The following is an 18,808-nucleotide window of genomic DNA, read 5'->3' on the forward strand; positions in this document are numbered from 1 at the left end:
TCAAGATCAACTGTTTCGTTTGGCGCATGTTACTTGACATGATTTCGGTGGCTCATAGTTTGTTGTTGCCTGGAGTCTCGTTAAATAACACTACCTGTCCTTTCTGTAATGATGAGGAAGAAACTATCGATCATGTTTTCTTCAAGTGCTCTTACTTGGTATAGGTATCGAGTTGGCTAGGCAAGTGAAGTTTGATCTTTTCTTCTCCTCCCTCAAGTAGATAAGCCATTTTAAAAGTTATGAATGCCCAAGCTCATGGAAAAAATAGGAAGAAACTTTGTTTGACCCTATTTATACAATAATTTGGGTGATTTGGAATGCTCGTAACAATTTGGTGTTCAATAATTCGAGGAGCTCTCCCTTAAAGACGAATATCCCGTTATTAACGTATAATTTGATTAAATATAAATCTCTTCATAATTATGTTAATCGGTTTGATTGGTGTAGCTCTCCGTTTTATGCTTGTATTTTGTAAGTTTCTCTAGCTTCTTGATGGTTTGTTTCGTAATACTCTAAAAAAATAAAAAAATAAAACAAAAAACTTTAGTGGATGGGAATTTAGGGTAAAGTTTTTGTACTATTCCGATAATATTCCCCACAGACTCAAAAACCCAAAGTCAACAAAATACCCCATAAAAAGAAAATAGACATAGAAAGAGTAGATCATTCTTCTTTCCCTTCCTCCTCTCCCCTCTATCGAATTCAATAAATGCCCGCCAAGAAGAGTACACAATTCTTGTAAAATCAACCCCATCACCATTCATTATCTTCTGAACTGTAAACCCCCTTTTTCTTCAGTCGTAGCCTTCCACACCTCTTTAAAACCCCTTCTAGGTTTCCGTGCTATTCACCTATTTCCCCCAATTTTTCTTCGACCCCCATTTATCACCTTCAATTTCACCTAATCCTGCTCAACACCCACTTCCAGATCTTCTTTAATTCCAACGGATTTGGTGAAATGGGAAGTAAATGGAGGAAAGTGAAGATGGCTTTGGGTTCTAATTTGTGTGTATATGTGCCTCCGGCCGATGCAGACGTCTCGCCACCCCAATCGGAGAGGTGCTCCGACGCTGCGTTATTGTCTCCGGCGTCTGACCAGCGGAGCCTCGGAGGCTCTGCCACTGCTCCTCGGCCGTGGTCTCCGGCCTTACGCTTGTCTACAAGCTTTAGCAGGTCTTCTAAGGTTTGTTCTTAAAACTCCTCATTTTCTACATTTTATCTAAGCAACTATAATTTGAGTTTCATATCCATGTCATCATGTGGGTGTTTTAATTTTTCTCTCGATTAAAAAGTTTATGAAACAAAGAATTGAGATATAATTTTTTTCTTTTTTGAATTTGTCGGGTTAGATTTTGTATTCTCTTCTGTTTTACTTGGAAGCTGTTCTTAAAATTTGCGTTCATAATCAAGATTTTTCTTTTGAAAATTTGCCTGCTTTACTATTTTTGACCTTATTTTTCGAAGAAAAAGTGAAGTTCGGATTCGGACGTACCAAAAACCAAGGAAATTAAAAAGATTATAACAGGAAGCCTAAAAAAAGTAAAAATTAGGATGCATCAAAAACCAATGAAAAAGGTTATTTATTACAATACAAGAAAACAATATTATTTGTTTTTACGCCAATTTAGAAGAAACTTGATGGTTTGTTTATTTCTCAGCAAGAACATCATATACTATATTTAAAATTTAAAATTTGATTTTTTCTAACGAATAAATGGTCCTCTAAACCAATTAATTAATCGTTGAAACATGACATCTTTATATATTATACTTATTTCGGGGATTTGTTCACATTTTACCTTTCATTGTCAATATAAGAGGATTATATTATAATTATAATTATACCCCTCGTGCAAAAAGTAAACGGCCTCATTTGTTGACTGTGTTATCTTTTTAACTTAATAATCAACTAAAAGAATTAAACAATAAGACGGAATTTCTAAAAACAACCAAAAACTTACGTCAAACCCTATGTTCGATTCGGTTGTTTTGTTCGTGTCTTTTTGATGTTTTTTGACTTTTATGACAGTTGTAGTAGTAGCAAAATCGTTCATGTTTTCTTCTTACAACATAAAAACAGTCTTTTTGTAAAGTATTAATAAAAAGACAATATATAAAAATGAAATGAAAGTAAGTTGCTATTTCTCACATTTAACTCGACTCATCTCAACTTCCAGAAATGCACAATATGTTTGACATCAATGAAAAGGGGAGAAGGTCAAGCAATTTTCACAGCAGAATGTTCGCATTCATTCCATTTTCATTGTATTTCTTCAAATGTAAAACATGGCAATCAAATCTGTCCAATTTGTCGTGCAAAATGGAAAGAAGTCCCATTACAAGTTTCAACCGGTTTAAATAATCCGGTAATGGCGGTGATCCGCCAGTTTCCGCCGCAACACAACTCCAACCGCCACGTCACCGCCGCTGTTTTTCCGGCGAACGAGCCGCCGGTCTTCAACGATGATGAACCCTTAGATCTCCAATCTTCAAAAACCACATCAAATGGATTAGATTCACAAAGGGTAAAAATGGAAACTTACACCGAAGTTCCGGCGGTCCCACGGTTCACCACCACCGATGATTTTACAGTTTTGATCCACCTAAAAGCTCCGGTTTCTACTTCAGTCAACCCCGGTCAAACTGTGGTCAACCGGGCCCCACGGGCCCCGGTTGACCTTGTAACGGTTCTTGATATAAGCGGTAGTATGGCGGGCACGAAGCTCGCGTTACTTAAACGGGCCATGGGTTTTGTGATACAAAACCTTGGGCCCGCGGACCGGCTGGCGGTGATCGCGTTCTCCTCCACCGCCCGCCGGTTGTTTCCGCTACGGAAAATGTCGGATTCCGGGAAGCAACATGCGCTTCAAGCCGTTAACTCTCTGGCGGCAAACGGCGGCACGAATATCGCCGAAGGGTTGAGGAAGGGTAGGAAAGTGATGGAAGATCGCTGTGAGAAAAATCCGGTCGCGAGTATAATATTGTTATCCGATGGACAAGATACTTATACCGTAACTGTAACCGCCAGTTCCAATTCCAATTCCAATTCCGGTGCCCAGAACCGGTCAAACTATCAATTACTTCTTCCCGGGGTCGGAACCGGAATTAAGATTCCGGTCCATACATTCGGGTTTGGAACGGATCATGATGCGTCATTGATGCATTCGATTTCTGAAATCTCCGGGGGGACGTTTTCGTTTATTGAAACCGAAAGTGTGATTCAAGATGCATTTGCTCAATGTATTGGTGGACTTTTGAGTGTTGTGGTGAAAAGTTTACAATTGATTATCGAAACCGAAAACCCGGGAATTCGTCTTAAATCTTTAAAAGCCGGAAGTTACAAGAATCACTTGATGCCGGATCGAAGATCCGGCATCATCGATGTCGGCGATATGTACGCCGATGAGGAACGTGATTTTCTTGCCTTGGTCAACGTGCCAAAAGAAAAAGAGTTGACTTCTTCGTTATTCAAAGTACGTTGCTATTACACCGATCCATTCACAAAGGAAACCGTGAAATTAGAAACCGAAAATGTTACGATTAAAAGACCAGAAAAAGTCGGGAGTGAAAATGTCGTTTCGATTGAAGTTGATCGACAAAGGAACCGGTTACAAGCGGCCGAAGCCATGGTACAAGCGAGAGAAGCAGCGGAAGAGGGTGATTTGACACGAGCCGTGGGTGCACTCGAGGGGTGTCGGGCGGTTCTATCGGGAACCGTGTCTGCTAGGTCAGGGGACCGGCTTTGTATGGCTCTAGATGCGGAGCTTAAGGAAATGCAAGAGAGGATGGCTAGCCGACATGTATATGAGGCATCGGGTCGGGCTTATATCTTATCGGGTTTGAGCTCACATTCATGGCAACGAGCCACGGCTCGTGGGGACTCGACCGATGGTTCAAGCCTGGTTCAATCGTATCAGACTCCATCGATGACTCAGATGTTGACTCGGTCTCAGGCTAATTTGGTTCGACCGAGACCGAGGTGAGGGATTTGAGGGAAATATAATTGTGTAAAGGGAATAAATGGTTTTGGGAATTAGGGTTCATGATTTTGTATTTTGGGTTATAATGTTGTTTTCTTTTGTGCCTTTGTGGTGATGTACATAATTTGAACCGGGTTTTTATGGGGTATATGTTTCTCTTTATGGTCATGTAACAATGAATATATATATATATACGTGCAATCTTATTCTTTCACAACTTTTACATAATGTTTTAAATATATTTTGGATGTATTGTTTGGTTTTGGAAAATGATAACTTGAAAATCATGAATATCCGTGAATTTAAGTTAATTATAAGAATTAAAGAAGTCAATGATGAGATGTTGTAGCATGATGGAAAGTTGGTTAATTGAGTTGAGGATGAGGATGATTGAATTGAACCACTGTTGGCTTTTGGTTGCACAATAATGGCCCATGCCACAATGCCACCCATCATGATCATGGCCAAACTTTTTGATACTAGTATGTCATTTCCATTATGCCCATTTGACTTCAAACAAATATCCCACGAATATTTGCTTTATTAAAGTGTTATAATGATGTTAAGATGCTTTCACAAAAGGTATTTCAACTTTTGGGAATATCATATACTTTCAAACATAAGTCAAACTCTATAGCAAATAACATGGTATTATACTATTATGTATGAGTATAAGATGATCACCTAAAAGATAAAATAAAATTTGATATGGATAGACATGAATCGGTTTGGTTTGGTTTATGCCTAAAGCCAAAACTGAACAGAATATAAACCTTATCTTGTTCGATGTTGGGTTTTGAGTGGTTTTGAGTTTAATAAACCTGGTTTTGTTCGACGTCGGGTTCTCAGTTTTCAGGTTCTACTACATCGCTATCAAGGTTTTTGGTTCTTTCAAGGTTTTTGGTTTTTGATTTTGTATATTTAATCAAGAATTATCCGGAGGTTGTGTAATAAAAACTGAATTTAAACTATTTGATTTGTGTTGTTATGTTCTAGTTATAGGTGTTGCAATCTCATTTGTTTAGCATGATAAAGCTGGAATGGTTGAATGCACCGTAGGAAAGTAGAAAGGTGAAAAAAAAATCTATATTTTCGTTATATTGATATGGAACAATGCTATAAAAAGTCTTAAGTTTGATCGAAAATTGGTTTTGCCATTTTTACTGTAATACCAGGTGTTCAGGTTACCATAAAATATTATTTTCAAAAAAACCCTTAAGTTTATAAATATTTTATATAAAAACCCTTAAGATTATAAACATATAAAATATAAATACATATTCAAAATTTGATAAAACCAAATAGTTTTTAAATTTTAAATATTAAAAGTTTATATCAAACCAATATAAATTTTACCGTATTTATATTTCGAAACCAAAACCAAAACATATTTTTACATTTAAGTACGATAAATTTTATATTGGTTCGATATAAAATTTTAATATTTAAATTTTAAAAAATTATTTCGTGTTATCAAAATTTAAATATATTTTTTAATTAATACTTAAACTTTTCAAAGCAAACTTAAAAAACGTTTGTTAACTAATAATTAGCTATGCTAAAATAGATAAACATTTTATACATATAAAATATTTATGTTTGTGTTTCAGAAATATTAACTTATACAACTATATTTATATTTATAAAAAAATATGATGTATTATTATTTATGAAATAAAAACCTTTTAAACATATAAAATATTTTTATCTTCATTTAAAAAATAATTGCATGAAAATAATGTCACCTCATAGTCACTATGATAACCACTAAAATTATTTTACGCGTCATGGATATATACAACGAATCCAAAAAACCGCGTAAATGACGGATAAGAATAAGATTAGACAAGCATATATCACACCAACGACTTATCTTTAGAAGAATCTGGGACGTCACTTAACACTTGATGAGCACATGCCAAATATCTTTTTGTAGAGTTGTTACAAATCGGGCATAAGGAACAAGGAATGTCAATACCACAACTAGAAAAGTTTGTATTGGTAAGGAAACGGTCCAAAGCAGCAGCTCGCTATCGAAATATATTAATCTTACTAAGTTTATTTCATTCGGTCTTTATATAAAGTGATGTCACTTTGAGAATCCTTAATAACATATTCCAGAGCAAAGATTTATAATTTTAAGGGTTTCTTTGCGAAATATTTGTAAACTTAAGGGTTTTTTCACAAATAATATTTTATGGTAACCTGAAAACCTGCTATAACAGGTAAAAATGATAAAACCGACAAAAAAAATGGCAAGTTTGCGGTATAAACGAACCAAAAATTCGCTGGAGGGTAAAACCGATATTTTCGGCCAAACTTAAGGTTTTTTATGGCATTATCCTTTTTTTTTTTTGCAATTTAACTATTAGAATATGTTATTACTTGTAATTTGGTTTAATTTGCAGGTTACCAAAAACAATAACAGATTTTGATGGTTAAATTATAAACAAAATATCAATGATGATTTTTTTGTCAATATGCTAAAATATAAGTAATTTTTTTTCAATACATGATAATTTTTAAGCTCAAGTCTTATCTATTTTAAGATTAAATTATAATATGTTTTTGCTGAAACAACCATTGCAATTTGTTTGATTTTTAATATATGATAATAAATAAATACAAATTTTAAATTATATTTCTATTTAAGAAAATATAAAAGCCGATTAAAATGTAAAAATATATTGTTATGAAATGTATCGTCAGTTTTTTATGATGGAACTAAATTAAAATTTGATACGAAATACATCCACGTACCAAGTACTTTGTTGAAAAATATTCATGTAAGTTGGTATGTATCAAAAACATGATTAAAATGAAGATGATCTGTGGATGAATTCTTTTTGCCGGTTGCATGAATAGATTTTTAGACAATTATGAAACCATTATTGACATTGGTAACCATTATGAAAATCCAAGAGAGAAAAAAAGACCGTATGACGTTTATTGTTTGAATTTTCAAAATCGTAGGCATATTGGTATCAATGTGGTATAGTATAATCTATATTGTATATAAATTAAGAATACTTATTGCCGAGTTATCGGAAGAATAGAGCTTTTATGTTATGCAAATGAGATTGTTTTGCATCTTCTCTATTGATCTATGGATGAATTAATACATTGTTTTCAACTAAGTATTTGGTATCAAGATGTATATTTCGTATCAAATTTTGATTTAGTTCCATCAAAGAGTGACAAATACATTTCATAACAATATATTTTTACATTTTAATCGGTTTTTATATATATTTTTAAATAGAAATATAATTTATTTATTATCATATATTAAAAATCAAACAAATTGTAATGGTTGTTTCAACAAAAATATATTATAACTTAGAGGATGTTTCAAAAAAAAAAAGATTCAATATGTTATGATTTCTTACTTATCAAAACTCCTTATAACTTTTTGACAAAATTGTAAGAAATATCCCGGTGGTATGTCGAAAATTGTCATTTTGGGAAAAACATGTTTGGACTAGCACCAATGGTCCAAAAAATATCATTTTGTTGCGAGTTTGGTCCAATTTGGTTTGAATTTTCTTAAAATGATGAATTTACCCTATACATTTTCATTTTCTATTTTTTATTTAATATAACATTTTTCTAAATTAAAAAAAATAAGAAATTACCCCACCGAATTCTCACCCTTAATAATTCCATCTCTCTCTCTCTACATCTCTCTCTTTTCATTTCGTCACAAAACACCAGCACAGCCAGTCTGCCAACCACCGCCAGTCGAACTACCAAACCCACCGTCGATGCCGGAACCCTTGTATTTTTCGGCGCCGACTTCGCCAAAGAAAAAAAAATGAGGGATGGACCGTTTGTCAATTTTTTTCTCCGAATACGTTGCCTCCATCTGTGTGTCACCGGCGACATTGTAAGGTTTCTAGTAGTGTTTAGGATTTTCAGAATATCTATCTCCTTCTTCGATGACACGAGGGTTTGAGCGGCGTCGTTGGGATTGCTCAAATCTGTAACTCGATAACCGGTGCGTTGTTGGTAGAGTTTGCAGATGCGACAGCCGTATGAGTTCGTCTATCTCCGTTCTTGCTTCACCCCTTCACCACGAACAGATCGTCAGACCTCCTTTCTTGTCTTTTCGTCAGACTTCACTTTCACAGATCGAAGGCATCAAAACTCCCAAGGGTTTCACCACGAAGGGTGGAGGAGATAAGAGGTAGAAGATCGATTGGGGTTTTGTAGGCGATGACGGCGATTTAAGGTAGAAGATGGATATACATTTGTGAAGGGTTGAAGCGAGAATAGACGGAACAGAGTTTGTAGCTCTGATCTCCGATCTATGTTTCTGTCTCTCTTCGTCTCCCACTTGTGTGTTCAGATTTCTTATATGTTTGTGGTTTATGTATGTTAAATTTCAGTTTTCTTGTGTTCTTGTATGTTAGAAAATTTGGAGAGAGAGATATGGTGACGGTGGTTTCTGGCATGTGGAAGTGGCGGTCATTCATATTTTTCCGGCAGGTGGAGGAAGAAAGAGGTGTTGACCGATGGCGATGGTGTTTACTGGAAAATCGAGAGTGGTGGCGATGGTAACCGATGGTGCTGCTAGGAGTTGACTGGTGGAGGCAGTGTTGACGGGTGACGTGGAATAGAAGCGGAGAGAGAGAGAGAGAGAGAGAGAAAGAGATGTATTTTCTTTTTTATTTTTCTTTTAATTATAAAAGTCTTTAAATAAATAAAAAAACTGAAAAAACAAAAACCAAGGACAAAATCGTCCTTACAAAAATGTTTAAAGTAAATTGGAACAAAGTGGCAAGAAAATAAAGACATTTGGACCATGAGTGCAAGTCCAAACTTTTTTGACCCAAATTGACAATTTTCACCTAACCACAAGGACCATTCTTGTAATTTTGTCTAACATTTTGGGTTGTAAAAGTCAAATATCCTTTAAAACATGTATAAGTTAATACAAACACTTTTAAAAAACAACTTATTGACTTTTCCCACCACAAACCACAAAAGTTCATCCAAACACTTTTTAAAAAATTCAGATTTTCACCACCATAAGTCAGTAGGGTCAAAATGTAAGGATTTTTTTTACAGATTTCCTTGAAAAAAATTGTCAATTTTCACAATTAATTTTATGTATACAACAAGTCGTTTTGGTTTTTTAGTCTAGTCCCGACCTTTCGCTCTAAGAGTGATGGGTATGTGGCAACGCCCTATGGGCGTTTATGGACATTATAACGCACAAACACTGCCCCCTTCATCGTTTTTGGGCGTTATACACCTGTCGTTGCTTCCTGTTACCACCACCACCTTCGTTTAACGCCGCTTCTTTGTTTTTATCTAAAAACGTTGGTGTGGGCGTTGCCCACACCGATCAACCTAAGGGTGTACGGAACGGTGGATTTTTGTTTTGCTTTTGGGTTGACGGTACCGCCGATGTTACTACTCCGAGACAAAACTGACACCACTCTGGTGGTCATATGCGGGTTGATAAACTCGTGAATCTTCCAATGCTCCAATTTTGAATGTTTTAATATTTTTTCTAATAAAATTTCCTATTATAATACATTCTTCCACCATTTCAAAACTATATTTTTCTTTCTTTCAATTCTATTCCATTTTACGGTAGTATCTCTACATTTCAATTCAAAATTTGAAAGTTGATATTATTCCTAGGCCATTTGTATTCGTAAAATCGTCCTAAATCAAAGAAGTTGCGTTGATAAGAACATTCTTTCATACTTTAGAAAATAGACAGGTTACTCAATATAGATCGTCATATTTTTTACGATTAGTCCATGGATCATTTGAAACAACAGTTTGGGAGTTCAGATCTTTAAACACATCAAATTGTTCTCAAATGAAAAAATATGCAACAAAAAGTAAAAAAGTTTAATGTCGTTTTTACCCACAAGATGAACACCCGTGAGCCCGGAGTTTTTGACAAAAAAAAGTTTAAAGCGCAACAAAAAATGAGTATCTCGAACGCCATAAAAGAATGATTTTCATTGCGAGGCAACATGAAATATTTTAAAAAATCACTATTTTGTTTTTAGAATTTAAGTATTTTTTTAGTTTGTTGTTTGTCGTTTGTAGTATGGCCTTTTTGTTATTCCATTTGTCGTTTTAAGATGTAATTAATGTTATTGTAGTGTGATTTTTCTAATTAAGTGTTATTTTTAAGAATAAAAAAATTAAAAAAATGCTATGTTTTATTTTATTTTACATTTTATAATTTAATTAAATAAATAATGTTATGTTTTATTTTATTTTGTATTTTTTGATTTAATTAAATCGAAAATAACAATGTAACAAGTATGTTGAATGGGTTGAAAAAAAACAATGTTTACATGTTTTTTGTGTTGGGAAAAATAAAAAAGAAATAATAAAAAAAACTAATATGAAACTGATAAGACATTATTTGAATGAATTAGAAGAAAAATCAGGGAATCACTCCTCTATCATAGTAACAACATTCCGATTATCTTAGAATTTTTGAGAATTTCATATATCTTTTAAATAAATATCAAAACATCATATTTGTTGTTAGACAAATATCTAAATATAATATATGATGTTTATAATTTCTAGAATATCATATTTATTAAAATTCTTTTTATTAAGGTTTTTGATCATTTTAAATTATTATCTTTTATCGCTATTATAATAATCCTATTATAAAACCTAAGTTTAAAATACCATCATTTATATTAAAATATTATAATTATCAAATTTACCTTTTTAAATAACTTTTTATTCTTAATTTTAATTTAGATGATATAAATAATAAAATATATAAAAGTAGGTCCAGCACCTCACAATCATTGTATAACCCGAAATGTTTTAAAGTCTATTTTGAATTTGTTTGACTTGTTGATATATTGGCATGACACCGTTGTACACTTGTACATATACATAACAAGGATTATACACATTTGGTTGCTATGTATGAAAGGATTGATGGTCAAAACAACATTAAAAAAAACATATTCCTGACAATAAAACTCAAGCTATATATCTATAAAACATAGCATAATTCTCATAAGTTTCATTTTACTCTCTCTTCTACTAATTATGGCTTTTAGAAAACAATGATCGAACCTTTCTTATTACCAATAATCTTTTCGGCTATATTGATGGAACCATTCCATGTCCCAACCCTACTATACCACCAACTTGTGGTGGCCACCACAGTAGAACCTCAGTTGAACCCTTCCTATACAGCCTAGATAGCTAATGATGCTCATGTTCGCATGCTCCTTCTATCTACCATCTCTGAAACATCTTACCCCATGCCCAAGGCACAAGCTCAAAGGACCTTTGGCTCTCGCTATAGAGAGCCTATGCTCCTCAATCTTCTTCTAGAGAATACACCATTAAAACCCAACTTCTGAAGCTTGAGATGAAATCTGATGAAACCGCCTCTGTTTACCTCCTGCGTGCTCAAGAATATTCAGATGCTCTAGCAAATATTGGCGAACCAGTTAAGGAAAAAGACCTTGTTATGTTAGTTATCTCTGGTCTTCATGAGCAATACAATGGCCTAAAATCCACACTCATGTATTGCCAAGCTCCCACCTCCTTTCAAGAACTTCATGGTTTTTTTGCTGACCATGACTTTATGGTCAAGAAAAACCCACCCACTGTTGCACCTGCTCAAGCTTTTACTGCTACCGCTGCCAGTCGCTCCACCTCTATCACCGCCACATCACCTGTTGATCACATACAAACTCTACAACAGCTTTCTTCTCAGTTGGGTCTTCAACTTAACCTGGCTCCCCCTTTATCCCCTCAGGCCTTCTAAACTAATCGGCCTCCTTCCTCTCGGGGTCGCGGGTAAAACAACCGTCTTGGCCGAGGAAACTACAACCAACAAATAGGCGGTAATTAAAGCCAATTTTCTTGGGTGTCCACTCAAAACACCGTTTATGGCACCTGTACCAAATGCGATATTTGCCATATCCTTCCTAGTTCCCTAACTGTGATCCTGACACCATCCGCCCATGCCAACAGCCTTCTGCTAATTTTGCAGAAAACCGCTCACAAACAACCACCTGGCTCACTAACACAAAATCAAACAACCATTTATCTCATGATCTATCCTCTCTTGATAGTCACACACCTTTATTTGGTGAGGATGCTCTTCACGTTGGCAACGATACAAGATTACCTATTCTTCATATTGGCTTTACTCGTTTTTATTCACCTAAGAAAACTTTTTAACTATCTAATATTCTTCATGTTCCTAAAATAAAAAAGAATATTCTTTCCGTTCAAAAATTTTGCCTAGACAATGACGTTTTCTTTGAATTCCACTCGTCTTCTTTTGTTGTGAAGGACAATACTACCAAAACTACCATCCTCACGGGTCCAAGTAACAATGGTCTCTATTCCATTCGTTTTCCATCCCTTCAGCATCTTCCCAAAGTTGCTTTCACTACTCTTAGAGCATCCTACGATATTTGGCATCAACGGCTGGGACATCCTCACCCACAACTTTTAAATTTTATATTTTCTAACTATTGTCTTCCTATTTCTAGTAAAGGTTCATATTCTTTTTGTAATTCTTGTCACATTGAGAAATCATCTAAACTTCATTTGTCACCTTCCACATTTAATAGTAAAAAAAATTTAGATCTTGTTATGTGTGATGTTTGGGGTCCGGCACCTGTGACCTCGTCTGATGGCCACAATTATTTTTTATTATGTGTTGATGATTTCTCTCGCATTATGTGCATTTTCCCTCTTAAACGCAAATATGATGTTTATGATGTGTTCAAATAATTTATTACAGTTGTTGAACGTTAGTTCTCTACCAAACTTAAATATGTTCAAACTGAATGGGGGTGAGTTTCGCAAACTCACTCAATTATTTACATCACTTGTCATCATTCATGGTATCTCTTGCCCTCATACAAGTGAACAAAATGGCTTGGTTGAGAGGCGTCACCGGCATGTCGTTGAAATCGGTTTGCCTCTTCTTGCTCAATCGGGTGTTCCAAACAACTATTGGCATTTTACCTTTGACATCGTGGTTTATATCATCAACCACATGCCATCTCAGACCACATCTCGTATCTCACCCTTTGAGTCCATATTTTAGCACCGACCTGATTTCTCCTTTCTAAAGGTCTATGGGTGCCAATGGTTTACTCATCTCCCACCTTACAATCAACACAAGATGGATTTCAGGTTTACTCCATGTGTCTTCCTCGGGTACAACTCTTCACACCATGGGTATCGGCGCCTTGAGTCCACTTCTGGCAGGTTGTATATCTCCCATCATGTTCGTTTTTACTAACAATACTTTCCCTTTCTAGCTCCTATATCTACGCTAACTTCACCCTCTCCTTACGAACCATATATCTCGACCTACCTATTACCCATTATTCCTGAAACCTCACCACGTGCCACTACACAACTAATTCATCCATCCTCACAACCCTCCCCCACCTACCACCGTACCCCTTCCGAATCCATCGATGGAACCGGCTACTGCCGCCACCCCTTTCTTCACCTATGCTCGTCTAAACCGACGCATACCTGACCCTGTTACTCATATGGCTCCTATTCCAATTGAGGCTACAACCAAGGCTCCTTCTACAGTTTCTAGTGCCTGGCCACGCCCCACTACACTTCGCCAAAAACCGAAAAAAAAGTTCCTTTTGATCCAAAGACTTTTCATACTTCCACCAACCATGAATAAGAACCAACAACTTTCTCGGTTGTTGTTAAACACCCATATTGAAAGCAAGCTATGGCTGATGAATATGACACGTTAATATGGAAACTCATACCTCCCACAACTAATATAAACATTGTCGACTACAAGTGAGTCTACAATATTAAACATGCTCACACTGGCTCCATTTTATGGTATAAGGCTCGCCTTATAGCCAAAGGCTTTCATCAGCAACCCGGGATTGACTATCATGATACCTTTAGCTTGGTTGTCAAGTTTACTACAGTACGAGTTGTTCTCTCTCTTGTGGTGTCCAACAAATAGCCTATTCAACAATTGGATGTCAAAAACACCTTTCTCGATGGTGATCTCAACGAGACGGTCTACTTGCGTCATCCTACTGGCTTCATCGATCCTCACAAACCCAACATGTCAGCTTACTTCATAAGTCATTCTTGTTGGATTAGTGTCTAAGTCCATAACTATATTTGGTATTTACTTGACCCGACTCGGCATGGTCCATTTGGGTTGCATGGCATCATGCATTTGGATAGACTAAAATGAGAGAAATAACACTTAAGGTTTGGTAATATATTATAAGTTCTAATATATTAATAAGATTATTTAATTAGTATTGATCAATAATTAATTTGGAATTAATTAAGTGATCAAAAGGAGACTAATTAAATATATGGGTTGATTGTGTAAATAATCCATACTTATATAGTGGGCTAATGCTCCATGGATTATCAAGTTGGGCTAAAACTCATAGGATGCTCCATGGTGTTTTTATATCCATGGATCATGGAAATGAAAGGCCATGACAATTAGGGTTTACATGGTGTAACCCTAATTGTGACACACTATATAAACATCTTATTCTTGTCAAAATCGAAAACCATGAGGGAACCATGTGAGACTATGAAGAAATGGTGAGGGCTAGCCGATTTCATGAAGTGTTCATTTCTCTCTAAGTTATTCCAAGTGCATTTGATGTTGTGTTAACCATTTGAGGTGTCACACTTGGGGCACTCGGCTCTTAAGCATCAAGGAATCAAGCTACATAAAAAGGTATGTCTTCTAACTTGTTTTATTACCCAAGTATCAAAGATTGTATGCTAGATAGGGTAATACCTTGGAATATTCATATTTGCATGTATAATAGAGAAAACATAGATCCAAGGTATTTAGGGTTGCATGTACACTTAGGAGTGTTAGAATGCTCAAAACCCAACAGTGGTTTCAAAGCCTAGGCTTGCTTTCTTGTTATACTTGCAAAAATGGCTGAAAAATCGAAGTTTTTTGTTGTCTGCTCAGCAGACTCGCCGATTCCATGAAGGGACTCGACGAGTCCAAGGCAAAACTCATCCAACTCGCCGAGTTGGTTCATGCACTCGACGAGTTGGACCCCCTGACATCATATCTTCGAGTTTTTTGGCTGGAAATGGACTAGGAACATTACCATAAGTTGTTTTTGAACCTATAAACCTGTTTTTGATGTGGTAATGTTCATGCTAATCCAATTTCAAAGATAATTATCAATAGATTCATGTTTTGTATTAGTTTAATGATTAGGCTAATTACATGAAAAAATTTTGAATGGATTATCTTGTTCTTATGAGTTGCTTAGATTAATAGGAATGTTATGTGAAATTGTTGTTTTCAATCCAAATTAATCTAAGAGTTGATTCTAAAATGTGTTTTTGTAACTTGTCCTCAAGTTAGATGAAAAGTCACATTTAAAATTCATAAAACTCATAAATATTTCCATAGGTTATGAATAAAAAAAAGTCATATTCTTTTAATAGTTTAAAGTCTTCCATAACTTGTCCTCAAGTTATGGAACTTGAAGAGTTTTTTGAATTAAAACTACTTTAAACACATAAGTTATGGAATTGAAAAGTTTTTGAGTAGTTCAAAACTTGCCCTCAAGTTTTGGAATTTGAAAAGTTTTCTTTCATGAATACTTTAATTCCAAATTAAGCCCTTAGGATTATAAAAGTTAAAATTCAACCCTTATACTTTATAATATTATAAGTTAATTATATATATATATATATATATATATATATATATATATATATATATATATATATATATATGTATAAGAGCAAGTCGTCTTACTATTAGTAGGCCTCATTCACGAAGCCGGTCTATAAGGGGGGTATAAGGTTACTGCCTATAAAATGGCAGTTTAATGGGTGTCCACTCTCACCCACCGCTTCCTTGACTGGTGGAGGGTCGTTAGCCTAACAGGTAGGACAAAGACTATAATTCTCCCTTCATTAAAAGTATTAATGATAAATACTAAGTAACTAAACTCTTATTAATACCCAATCTTAGTTACTTAGGAAAATGTGAATAAAGTGCTAACCCATGAAATTACACTTTGCACTTTGCTTAAGTCGGTTAGTGGAGCGCGCGTGGTTAACCGGCACACTAGCTTGATTTAACAAGGTAGGAAAAGGGTAACTTAATGTTTATCATAGTATCGATGGAGCACGTGTGGTTAACCGGCACATTGATTAAGGGGTAAATATTAAGGGTACCAAGTATATTTGCATGGTTATTCACACCTTGTTTTGTGATCCTCGGCATACCAGTCACAAAATTTGAGAGGGCACAATCGAGATTGAAACATGCCATTGAACTGTTCAATGAATCTCAAAAGATCTAGGAGTTTCAAATCCAATTAAAACCTAATAAATTATTTTGTTTTTCATGGTGGAAATTGGTGAATCGTCATTCGCCTACCTTCAAATATTCTATAGCTTGGATTATGGCATCCCTCTTCCAAGTTATAAAATATTGTGTTGGGTCCTAGCTTTAATATTTCATATTGGGTGTTATATTAAGGACTTTAAATCAACTATCTTGAATATCTCCCAAAAGATGCCTAGCTCAGACATCTATGATCTTCCCAAATCTCTTGGAACTTCACTTCCTCCACCTCCTCCATTTATTCTCCCTAACCCACAAGTTCAAGGTCACTCAAGCCCTATTGGCGAGCAAGGTCTATGTGTGCTCACATCTTGGAGATGAAGTCATATATTTACAAGCCGGGAGAGTTGGGTGTCAAAGTCTTAAGAAAGTCGGATGTTCAATGACTTTCTAAGTCACATAGTTAGTTCCTTTGGGACTACTATGAAACAGACTATGACATGACCCTTAATGATCTTATCTATTTACTTTGTGCTGCTGAATCAAAAATGATTTGAGGACTGATAGAGCAAATTTGATTAGAAGATCAACTTCCCAAACTTCCATGGATTTTGAAAAAATGGTAACATTAGATATCCAGTAAAAGCTTTCTCTTCCCAATGGAAAGGGATCGGCCATAGTCAACTCGGTTGACCAAATGGTAAAGAGAATGGCTAGGTCTGAGATAGTCCTACCAAAGGGTCCATATGTGTCTATTGCCAAAGGAAGGGGCATTGATTGCCAAGCTTCCTATTTACCTGAAAGATCATAAGGTTGATCAAGTCAAGAAGTTTGACTCTACTTCAGGTAAAGTCCACTATCTAACTCTGTTAAGTTTCTATTATGAGATTCTTGTTACATGATGTGACTGGGTCACATGTTGATGTTTTAAGAATCAAAGAAAAGTGAAGAAACTTAAAGGAAGTGTATGTTGATTCTGATCACGAAGATGGATCTCGATTGCATGGTTCAGTGATCAGAATTTTGAGCTGTTGCTTAGGAGTTATGATATATTGCTTAGGAATAGATAACAACAAGTTTTTCATATGCTTTTGCACTGTAAGGATAAGTTTTTCCGCAAAGTTTTAAAATTAAAGGAAATTTTTGATTTTATTTATTCTAAGTATCCTTATAATGGCATTTGTGAAAAAATTGTTGCTTATATGATTCCATTGATAGCAATAATGGAAAATGGATTTGTTTCTTTCATTTGTGGTAGTGTCTAAATTTACCAAATAAGGAAAGATTCTCATCACCCAAGGTTTCAGTTGGATAGAAACTTGGAAATCATGCAAGTTGTATAGTATGATGAATGAGAATTTTCATCTTTGGAAAATTAAGACTAATTCCTTGTACACATGTATATGTGAGTCAAGTGAAGGACTAAGGGATCAAGTACACATTCTGGTGCACTGATCAAGTCCACCACAAAATATCGATAAGACTATTCGTCATGATTTACTAAAGTTTAGTAAATATGATTATACTTACAAGTTTAAGTATAATTCTGAAACATTGAAAAAGTTTTGATGTATGGCAGAACGAATTGAGAAGAATCAAATTAGGCAGAAAGATAAAAGTTTCTCAAATCTGAAAAGATGGGAGAGTACTTTAGTATCAGGTTTTGTGATCATCTTAATGATTTAGAAATCATATCACAATTAGTCCTCTAAGGAAATCTTAGTGCATTTTTATGACTAAGAAGAGGAACCTTGAATTGTTGGAATGGTTAAATCAAGAAGATGAGTCATACTTCGTTCCAAAACAAGTCTTAGATTCATACTCAAGACTGTAAGTTGAGTGACATATCTTAAAGAAAGGTTTAAAACACTTGTCAAGTGTAAGAGTAAAAGTGTCATACTCTTGTACATTTGAAATTGGTAAGTTGTGATGTTTTGGATAAAACAAAGACCAATTAAGGCCAATTGTGTGAAGTGTGTGTCTTGATTAGAATCCACACTATCTCTTGAATATTTGACAAGAAAGTCTTATAGGTCAAGGAGACAGTGGGAGTGAAAAAGATCCTGAAATAGTTTCAAGAACTAATCAAGAGTAAAAACCTGTATTTCATCACTAGCACACGACTAAAGGTTTATAACCTATTGTGTTGACATTTCTGTGCCCATTCCAGTAAAGTTGGCTATACATTTGAGTTCTACATGTTCTCAATTGTTTGCATAACTACTTGGAAGCAATAGAAGGCCCTGTACTGCCAGGTGGCGAGAAGTTAAGATTGCACAAGTTCAATCCATATGAGTTTGGATTTGTCACTAACCTAGTCTTGGGATTATGATTTTGACAAATTCATGTGGATAAGAACACATACACCAGAAAATCTAAGGGTCATAAGGTTTCTCTCCGATTCATGAAAATGATGGTGAGGAAACAATTCCACCAAGTAGATTTTAAGTAAGATAACAATTATGATCTTTGCATTCTCAAAGTCGTTAGTGGAGCATGCGTGGTTAAC

At 35.1% G+C, this 18,808-nt stretch overlaps 1 protein-coding gene across 1 annotated transcript; it reads left to right on the plus strand.

Annotated features, from left to right (window-relative positions):
• Positions 1-632: 632 nt before the first annotated feature.
• On the plus strand, positions 633-4,197 carry LOC145137205 (E3 ubiquitin-protein ligase WAV3-like). Its single transcript, XM_079071344.1, has 2 exons — positions 633-1,183; positions 2,178-4,197. Exons 1-2 carry the CDS (start codon positions 959-961, stop codon positions 3,981-3,983), a joined length of 2,031 nt encoding a protein of 676 aa, XP_078927470.1. The 5' UTR covers positions 633-958; the 3' UTR covers positions 3,984-4,197.
• Positions 4,198-18,808: the final 14,611 nt, after the last annotated feature.

Source organism: Lactuca virosa, chromosome 9 (assembly GCF_052849685.1).
Source record: "Lactuca virosa cultivar CGN04683 chromosome 9, Lactuca_virosa_CGN04683_v6, whole genome shotgun sequence".
NCBI classification, from domain to species: Eukaryota; Viridiplantae; Streptophyta; class Magnoliopsida; order Asterales; family Asteraceae; genus Lactuca; species Lactuca virosa.